This window comes from Monoraphidium neglectum (genome assembly GCF_000611645.1).
Source record: "Monoraphidium neglectum strain SAG 48.87 unplaced genomic scaffold scaffold01462, whole genome shotgun sequence".
Lineage (NCBI taxonomy): Eukaryota > Viridiplantae > Chlorophyta > Chlorophyceae > Sphaeropleales > Selenastraceae > Monoraphidium > Monoraphidium neglectum.
Genome location: NW_014012166.1, coordinates 3,684 through 13,271, shown reverse-complemented (window position 1 = coordinate 13,271; position 9,588 = coordinate 3,684). Strand labels below are relative to the sequence as shown.

Genomic DNA, 9,588 nt, shown 5'->3' with positions numbered 1-9,588 from the left:
TCAGGGGAGCGGGTGCGTGAACAGTTTGTGGTTGGTGACAGGAACAAGCGGCAGTCCAGCATGCTTTAGGAAAACCATGGCATGGTGTGCCCAAAATCGTGGCATGGGCGCCGCCCGCTAGCGAGTCCCCAGGGCGGCGGCAGCAACATGCTTCGCAGCCACCCCAATTCGACTGAGCCGGAGGGCGCGAAACACCCAGGATACACAGGAAGACGCGAGGGTCACCAGCCCCTGGCCCCAGGCCGCTTCGCCCCTGCATCTCCCCGCCCTCGCACCGGGCAACCCGTGCGCGCCACGCCGTCGCCGCCCGGCGCGACCACCGGCCAAGGGCACACAATTGCTGCCGCCTGCATTCCGGCCCCCTCGAGCGGCGCCGCGGCGAGCGCCGGGCGCGCGGCCGCATGCCGGGCGACTGCCTGCGTCTGGGTCGCCGCCAGCTGAGGGTATGCGGCCGCGGCCGCCGCCGGCCCCGCCGGCAGGAAATTCTGCTGGTTGCTCCTGCAATCCTCAAAGGAAGCGTATGTGTTGTGCCCAGAGTCGCAGAACCCGCAGTTGTCGGGCAGTGCCGCGCGCGGCGGCACGACGCTGCCGCCGATCGCAGCGCGCGGCGGCGGGCCTGGGGCGCCCGTTGGCGCGCCGTCGGCAGGGCCGTCGGGGGCGAAAAACGGCATCGCGGCGCCTGTGCCGCCAGCAGGCGCTGAGTCGGCAGGAGCGAGCGCAGCGAGCGCCGCGGCGACCGGCGCGGCGGCGGCGCGTGAGCAGCGCTCATGGACGCACTCGCACACACGGTCGGGGACCGTGGTGGTCGCGATGATGCAGCCGCCGGGGCACGCGGGGCTGCGCACCGCGCAAGACCACGGCGCAGCGCTGAGCAGCAGCAGCGCGAGCACGGGCCGCTGGCCCATCGCGCCGGGCCCTGCAGGCCACGCCATGGTTCTATTAGGGTTCTATTTGATTCGCTGCTGGGCCTACACGCTCGTACAAGGGCGCTCAGGGGCCAAAAGGGGTTCACTGCGCGCCTGTGCGAGGCTGCACCCGGTTACATGAAGCTATGATGTTCATTATGGTATTTAAGACGCAAAGAATGACGAAGGACGGCCGAGTGGGCGGGCACTTGGACTCGGAATCGCGGTTGGAAGAGTCACTCGGTTAGTGACCCACGACGATGATTGCACCGGCCAGTTGCTGGTCCAGGTGGTCCAGCCACTTCGAACACTGGACATCGCACATTTCTGATTTGCAGGTGGCCAACACCGGTGGCGTGGCAAGCGCAACAGACGGTACCTGGGCGCGCTGCATTACACAACAGCAAGAGCCTGGGCATTCGACAAATCCAAGCCCGGCACTGGCAGAAAGGCCTTCCACACCAGGGCAATTGAGGGTGCCAGCGGGACTTAGGATGCCGGGTGAGCGATGTGTGTGGGGTGAACCGTTTTCACTGACTCAGGCGCTCGCTCTGGGCAACACTGCGACAGCACAAAGCGCATGAGTGCGAGTGACTGAGGGTCGCGCCCGCCGCGTATCTTCGTCTCTGCAGCCTGTCCCCAGAAGGTTCTGCACCCAGCCTCCCTCCCTGGCCCGTCACCCGCCTCCGCAGCTCAGTGAGATGCTCGGCCGAGTGCTGCCCATGCTGCATGCACGGCGGCCCCATGCACACGCGCCCACCCCTGGCGAACCCCGCGGACCCTCCAGCTCGACTGGCTGCGCAGCGCCGCGGCACCGGATCTGCCGAGCATTTGCTGGCCCGGACGTCCAGCTCGCCTGCTGGGACGGGGCGGGTGTGTCAAGGGTGCTTTCTCAGCTAGGATGGTTGCCGCTCTGCCTGCCGTCTTTCACTAATGCCTGGCTGTCGTCGGCCAAACCAGAAAGGGTCTCCATGAGCACTCGAGCGCCTTGTTTCAGAACATTACCGGGCCGTTTGCCTGCGGCGTGTGTGTCATTGGCACGCATGCCTGCTGTCACAACTCACCCATGCCCAGCGCAGCCCTGTGCATGGTAGCAGTGTTGAGCATGCATCTTTTTGTGCGGAATCTGCACGAGTCAAGCCGCACTGCTGCTGTTGTTTGATATGTAGGGTCCGGATTGCTGTGGCCTTGCAAGCCTGGGGGTCCCACGCCCATGGGTGCCCTGTGGCACCGTGCATGCACCACTCATGGGCCCCATGACGTACAAGTTTCAAGTGGTCTTGGCTCACTGCGCTGATTTATGTCACTGCAGGGTTCTCAACTCGAGGCCTTGCTGTAGCCATGGCTGGGCGCATAGCCATGGCTGGGCGCAGTTTGCTTGGTTGCAGCACAGCACTCACACCGACAGATGGGCGTTTGACGGGCAGCCAACCTCGAAACGACGATTGGCGACTCAAAACACATCTAGAAATGACTATCAAGAGTTGTATTGTTATTTGTGAGTGTATTCGCAACGCTTGCAGAAACTCGATGTTGACTCTCAGGCCGCGGCGCAGTGTTGCGAAGAAGACGCGTTGCAGTTGAATCACCTGTTTCAGCGCGGTTTCACAGATTGAACGCACGCACCACCGTGACACCAGTGCCGTGGCCATTACGCAACGCAACAGCAGCACGCGCAACGGGACGCGCGCCGCGCCAACGGCGCAGGCCGCCCGCGCAGCATGGGCGAAAGGGTAGACCTGACCCAGCTAAGGGAGCGGCTGGCGCGCCTGGGGGTGCACCTCGATCTCGACGGCGCCTCGCCGACGGCGGCAGACGAGGCCGCAGCAGCAGCGACTGCGGGCACGGGGCCTGACCGAGGGGCCGACGGGCTGCGGCACAGGGACCGACAGGTGTGCACACCCTGCTGCGGCGGACGACCCGCGCCGCGCGCCGGCCTTCCCTGGTCGCGTGGCTCCCAAGCGACCACACGAATTGCATTAGCTGCTGCGTCGCCGCTGCGTCGCTGCCCCGCCCCCTCCACCCCAAAACCCCACCTCCGGGGTCGCGCCGCGGCCGGCCCTCCGCCTCGGCGGGCTGTGCGCGTCGTTGCCCCCTTGCACACACCCCAGGACGCAGCCGATGACCCGACATGGGCGTCTTTTGACAGGTGGTTGGATGCGCCGCGCTTAGGCACATCCCCGCTTTCCCTACTGGCCGCCGCCGAGACCCCCTGCGAGAGCTGGCTCACAGTCAGGCACGCCTCTTGTCACGCCGCCACCCCCAGCCCAAACACAAGAATCTCAACATGCCCCAAAAGTCCCAAGTTTCAGGGTGTCTGCTCATCCGCGCCCAACCAATCTTTGTTTATCACTTGTATAATCCCATTCAGGAACAAGCGGGAGGTGAGGGACCTCTTGGACCGCTGCAACCGCGTGGAGGCTGCCCTCACCGCGCCCGCCGCCAGGTCAGCGCGGCGGCGGCGGTCGGAGGGCTCCTCTGATGACGTCAGCGGCGATGACGGGGACCGTGGCGGCCGCCGCGGCGGAACGGGAGGTGACCTGGGATTGGATTTGCGGCGGCAGTGGGAGGACACGGGGGCAACAGCCGCGGCAGGGGCATGGCGGCAGCAGCAGCAGCAGCAGCAGCAGCGCGCGCCGCCGGGCGGCCGGGGCTCGCGTGCCGGGCCGGCGGCGGCCGAGCAGGCGTGGGCGCGGCCGGCGCAGCCGGCGGCTCCCTGGCTCGGAGGCGGCGGCGGCAGGTGGGTGCGCCCGTATACTGCATACCTGCGATCTGCATGAGGCTTGAGGGGACGCGGTGGTTCCCATGCAGTGAGGCGTTGCGCCGACGAGCCTAAGAATTGCGTCAACGTGCCGTTTCTGCTACATCGCGTCGCCCGCTCTCGACGGTCCCTTCCCGCCACAGGGCAGCGCAGCAGCTCCCCCGCGCCCCCGGCCGGCAGCCCCCTGCGCGGCCGCGCGATGCCAGGGGGTCTGCGGCGCTGGTCGCGGCGGAGGCGGACACCGCGGCGGCGCTCGCGGCGCTGGCGGGCGGGCCCGGCAGCGTGAGGGGCACGCCGCTGGGGTCGCTGCTGGCCCAGTGGAAGGAGGCGCAGGCGGCGTGGGCGGCGGAGAAGGTGGGGGCAGCGCGGCCTGCATCCGCCAGTCGAGTCTGCTGGATACACAACTCGGCTCGTCTCAAATCAGGCGACGTCGCGCAGCTTGAGCAGGGGTCGGCATGAGGTTTGGCGGCTGGCCTGCATCACGCAACGCCCGCCACCGCGGGGCTTGAGCGCAGCGCCACCACGCGCGCACGTTGATGCCCCAGCAGCACCACCACCCCTTGAGCGCAGCATCAACCCCCGCGGTCGTCATAATGCTGCCCGCAACCGCAGGCCAAGCTGCGGCGGGACGCGGCGGAGGCAACAAAGCGGGCGGCGAGGGCTGAGCTTGAGCTCACCAAGCAGGAGAGGGCCGCGGCGCACAGGGCGGCCGACGTGGCCAGCCTGCGGGCGGCGCTCAAGGGTGCGTGCAGGCGCGTGGCGTGCGGCGGCGCGTGTGTCTGCGACGGCTGCGCTGGAGACGCGACAGCGGGCTGCGGCTTCCCCGTCTTCCGGTGCAGCAGTGCAAAGCAGAGTCAAAGTTTTGCTTCCACACGGCCCCTACTAACCGCTCGCGTAAAAGCCTTCTTTTGCAAAAGACAGCACCGCCATCTGCTGCCCACGATGCGCCCTCTGACGCCGCCCACCGCCTGCCACCCGCAACCCGCCGCTGCCACAGGCCGGGACCTAGCACTGGATGACGCCCTCACGCGGTTGCGCGCGGCTGAGGACGCTTTGGCCAGGTGCGGGGCAACGCTTGTCGGGAGGGCTCCCCCTCGCCCATCCAGCTACGGCTGGCCAACCCAGCCCGCACCCTTGCCGGCACGCAAGGTCGCCGGCCGCCCTGCGGCGGCAGCCTCTGTCGCGCCGATCGCTCCGCCGCCGCACCCGCGGCCCCCGCGCCTCGCTGTCGATGCCCACAGGGCGAGCGAGGCAGCTGCCGAGAAGCTGTGCGCCCTGGCAGCCGAGAGGGACGACCTGCAGGTGGGCGGGCGCGACACGATGCAGGGGCCGCCCGGGAAGCTGGTCGGAAGCTGGAAGCCGGGGAGCCGCCCCGTTGTGGCTTCCCGACAAGCAGCCGGTTGACGAGGCGTGCCTGTGGGCCCCACAGCGTATGCACAGAATCGCGCGATGACGTCATGTAGGGCACCCACGTGGAGGGCGATGACAAGATGTCATGATACCCAGTGGATGACGGCGGCATCTTGTAAAGGGCGCTGCCGGCCGGCCGCGGGTTGCCCTGCAGGGGCTCCTGCTGGCGACGCTGGACCGGTTAGAGGCGGTGGAGGGTGCCGCGGCCGCCGCGGACCGCGGCACCGATGCACTACAAGAGAAGGTGCGCTCGCGGTGCCCCAGAGTCCCCAGAACCCCCCCGTCCCCCCTCGCGCCACAAAAGGAAGCTGTCAGGACAATGCAGGCGGCGCTCGACCGGCCATGGCCCTCGTGTTGGCAATATCATTGCAGTCTGTTGCAGCGCCGCAGCCCGCGCTGGCTGTTGTTTGATGCAGTCGATCTGAGTTGCGGTGTAGTCTGGAGCCAGGCCCGCGGTGTGCTTCGTCCGTGTCAAGCTGTGCTACGCGTGCTGGGTGCGCTGCTGCTGCGTCGCGCCCGCAGGTCCACCGGCTCGAGGAGGAGCGCCTGGCCGCGCTGGAGGCGGCGGCGACGGCACGGTCAGAGGTGCGCCCCCGGCCGCGGCTCAGGCGGAGTGGCGGCGGGAGAGGTTTGCCGGCTGCGCCTGAGGCCAGTAAGGCCAGCGGCTGGTCAGGCCTGGGGCCGCTCGCTCTGCTTGGTTGGGTACGCGGCGCATCAACCAGGTCAGACGTGCAGTATGTATGTGCGGACGGCGTGGAGTCGTGATCGCAATCGCAATGCGCGCAATCCGCGTGATCCTACGCAGGTGCGGGAGTTGGACGAGGCGCGGCGCCGGCTCGAGTGGCAGGGGAAGCTCCTAGACAAAATGAGCGAGGTGAGCGTCATACAACGAGGTTGGAAGCCCTGGATGACGGCAATGTGCGGCGACGAGCAGGCGCACGAGATGCGCGGGCCGGCGCGGCATCTCTGGAGAGCGCAGGCGGCGTCACTGCGGCCGGGTGCGTGGGGGGAGCTGTCGTGTGCGGCAGAGGTGCCACTCAGTTTAGGGATTCCACGCTGCTGCGCGCGCGCCTGCAGGTGCAGCTGCGCCACAGCAAGCGCAAGGCTGCGGCGATAAAGGACCTTCTTTCGGATGCTCACCGCGCCGAGGGCGCGGCCACGGGCTGCGGCGGCGGCCGCAGTGGGGCGGACCGGGACGCGAGCGGGTCGGCGCGAGCGCTGCTGCGGGCGCTGCGCCTGTCCGCTGGCGGCGGGGCCGGCAGCGCCGGCAGCGAGAGCGGCGGCGGCGGGTCAGGGTTTTTGAGCGGGGATGAGGGGGATGAAGGCGGAGGCTTGGGGCTGGAGGTCTCCGCAGCTGATGGGGAGGCGGCAAGCCTCATCGCTGGACTGGGGCGTGCGGCAAGGGCCTGCAGTTGATGGCGGGTGTCGGGTTGCTTGTTTAATCGCAAAAGATGGTCTCACCAGGTTATTGTATGCAAACGGCCGGTGGGCTGTCCGCATGCGCCTGGTCAGCCTGCAGGCCCTCTTTCAAATGCCGCTGCCGCGGCGTCAACGTCAAGTGCTGCTTGATGTCGCGTGGCTCCTCCAGGGCCTCCAGGTGCCGCAGTCAGCGCACGCCGGGCGACAGTACGATACTGCCATCCGTCTGCTTTATGTCTGATTGTTTGATGCAGCACAATTAACTCGTATCCATCCGCATAAACGCGCCGTGGGTACCTGCCGCAAAGCGGCCAGTGCCGCTGGATCAGTGATGGATACCCAAGGGTGAAGCAGCAGAACCGCATTTGTATCTGGAACATCGGTGGCTAGCGTTGGGACAGCGTCAAGCTCGTGTAGCAGGGACTTTGGGGCTGCTGCACCCACGAGCCTGGCAGTGCCATCCCAAGATGGGGGCCTCGCAGACCGTCATGACGCTGGTGGTGATAGTTCTATGGTGCGTCTTGACATTGACGCCTTGGACTCCCTGGGAGCGGCCTCTAGAGCGATGGGGTCGGAGTGCTGCAGTAGCAACTGTTGACGAGATTGTCTAAGCTCGCCCCGCCCCTATATGTCCGCAGGTACGTCAGCAATGTGGGAGTGTTACTTTTGAATAAGTTCCTGCTCACGAACACGGGCTTCAGGTGCGAAGCGGCGTCGGTCTGTCCATGCGACTGATGCGAGCTCGTGTCCTTGGCGCCAAACCGGCGTCCTGCAGCTTGCACAAGCTAAGGAGCTTGAAAGCACCGTGGAACAGCAGTTTGAGTCTTGAATACTTGCTGTTGCAGCTAGACCCCACGAGCGACTGCTTGCCAGCCAGGGGCCGAACATATTGACCCGGTCCAGGGTGGCTTGAATTCGCGGGCGCGGCATCAACGTGCACTCGCATGCCCTTTGCCCGGCGCAGGCAGCCCGTGTTCCTCACGCTGTGCCACATGATGGCATGCTGCTCGCTGGCGTACGCGCTTTCACTGGCCAAGTCGTTCCCAATTCGACCGCTGCGGTCGCGGCGGCAGCTTTGGAAGATTTGCCTGCTGGCAACCATCTTCTGCATCACCATTGTGCTGGGCAATTTGAGCCTGAAATATATCCCAGTCAGCTTCAGCCAGGCGGTGGGAGCGGGCACACCTTTCTTCACGGCGGTTTTCGCTTTGCTGCTGCAAGGTGGGCTCCCAGCGCATGGTGTCGGGCTGCGCACACAGTCCGGGCATGGGGCATGGTCTGTGGCGAACCTGTGAGGCTGCGCATTGGTAGGCATGCCATGCACACACAATGCACATGCGGCCGTCAGCGTGCGGTCTTGGTTGCATGCATGCCATGCGTGCTATGCATGCGCCGCCATGGCGCCATGGACGAGGCCAGGGTGGATTCATGCAGCCAGCGAGGTTCGATGCGGGCTGATCAGCAGCCGCGACAGACCCTGGATGCAGCTTCTGTAGGTGTTTGAGCATGCAGGCGGGTCCTTGGGACATGCGGCCTCGGCGCAAGCGTAATGTTGCGTCGGCGTGCTGACGCTGCGTGCATGTGCGACGCGCCGTCTCTCCCATGCAACTTTTGCGCAGGCTCGCGGGAGACCGGCACAACGTACGCGACGCTTGTGCCCATTGTGGTGGGCGTCATCATCGCCAGCGGCGGCGAGCCCCACTTCCATTTCGTGGGCTTCATGGCGTGCCTGCTGGCGACGGCGCTGCGCGCGCTGAAGAGTGTGGTGCAGGTGAGAGCCGGGATGCCTGCGGTGGATCGTCATGGGTTGCCGCAGCATCCCCCTGGCGGCAGCTGTCGGAAGGCGCTCGGCTGTGCCTGGGTTGACAGGGGGGCCTTGAGATCGCGTTGGGGGCGCGGTCACACGGTGTGCACCTGCAGCCATCCGCGGCAGCATCCCTGCGTGCCATGCATGCCGTGCCCCTACGCGCCCCTTCTGTTGCGTGCGTGCCTCCCCAGGCCATGCTGCTGTCGGACCCCAATGAGAAGCTGGATCCCATGAGCCTGCTGTTCTACATGAGCAGGTGCGGCCGCACGTGGCTGAGACCAACACGCCTGCATGCTGCAGCCAATTGCATTTCCGTTTCCAGCGGGCTGTTCATAGCGGGCGGGGGAGCCGGTGCATGCACCATTGCCGCAGTGACGTAAGCAGGGGTTTGATGGGACGGCCGTTTGACGCCCACCCCACCTGACGCAAACGCGCGCCCCTGCGTGCGTCCGCCCCGCCGGGACGCAGCTTCAGCGTGCTGCTGCTGCTGCCTGCGACGGCGCTGCTGGAGCCGACGGCGTTCGGCAAGACGCGCGCGCTCGTCGCGGCCAACGGCAGCTTCTTCTGGTGGCTGCTGGTCAACAGCTGCATGGCTTACGCGGTCAACCTGACCAACTTCATGGTCACGAAATACACCAGCGCGCTGACGCTGCAGGTGCGTGCAGCATGCTTGCTTGACAAAACGTATTGCGCCGGGGGGCGGACTTGGGGGCTGACGTGGCGTTTTCGACACGCCCTGCTGCCATGTTTGGTGCGTGGTTGGGTGAGGCGCGGCGTGTGGGTTTTGCAAGTGCTAAGGGTGGATGTTGAACTCGTGCGCGCACGCACGCTTGCAGGTGCTCGGCAACATGAAGGGAGTCATCGCGGCGGGGGTGTCGGTCGCGATTTTCAAGAACACGGTCACCCTCAAGGGCATGGCCGGCTACGCCATCACGGTCGCGGGCGTCTTCATGTACTCGGCCTCGAAGCGGCGGCAGCAGGTGCTTAAGGCCGTCGACTCGGCGAAGAGCATGCAGGACGACGCGGCCGCGGCGACGGAGCCCCTCATCAAGGCCGGCCACATGGGGCCCGGCGGCGGCGCCGGCGGCGTGGCGATCACGCTCGTCGCGGACGCGAGCGGCGGCGGGGCCGGCGGCGGCGGCGGCGGCGCGCACCACCACGTCAGCGGGGGCGGCCTGCTGCCGACGAGCACGCAGATGCTGCAGGGGCACCGCAGCGGGCGCAGCAGCGCCGGCGCGAGCGTCGGGGGCGGCCTCATCGTGACGGTCTTGGGGCACCCGCAGTGA

General features: G+C 66.9%; 3 protein-coding genes across 3 annotated transcripts; 2 read left to right on the top strand and 1 right to left on the bottom strand.

The window, feature by feature from the left end:
- Positions 1–275: 275 nt before the first annotated feature.
- MNEG_7961 (hypothetical protein) lies at positions 276–932 on the bottom strand (the record flags this gene model as incomplete). The annotated part of the gene is made up of 1 exon (XM_014043569.1): positions 276–932. A coding segment is annotated over one exon (657 nt), but the record flags the coding sequence as incomplete, so codon positions are not given.
- A 2,260-nt stretch (positions 933–3,192) lies between these two features.
- MNEG_7960 (hypothetical protein) lies at positions 3,193–6,492 on the top strand (the record flags this gene model as incomplete). Its single annotated transcript, XM_014043568.1, has 10 exons — positions 3,193–3,218; positions 3,277–3,645; positions 3,810–4,020; positions 4,279–4,408; positions 4,664–4,727; positions 4,908–5,010; positions 5,231–5,320; positions 5,599–5,661; positions 5,882–5,950; positions 6,154–6,492. The coding sequence occupies 10 exons, from the start codon at positions 3,193–3,195 to the stop codon at positions 6,490–6,492; spliced, it is 1,464 nt and encodes a 487-aa protein (XP_013899022.1).
- Positions 6,493–6,962: 470 nt separating this feature from the next.
- Positions 6,963–9,588, top strand: MNEG_7959 (hypothetical protein; the record flags this gene model as incomplete). The annotated part of the gene is made up of 7 exons (XM_014043567.1): positions 6,963–7,009; positions 7,134–7,196; positions 7,460–7,716; positions 8,115–8,266; positions 8,494–8,558; positions 8,771–8,957; positions 9,139–9,588. 7 exons carry the CDS (start codon positions 6,963–6,965, stop codon positions 9,586–9,588), a joined length of 1,221 nt encoding a protein of 406 aa, XP_013899021.1.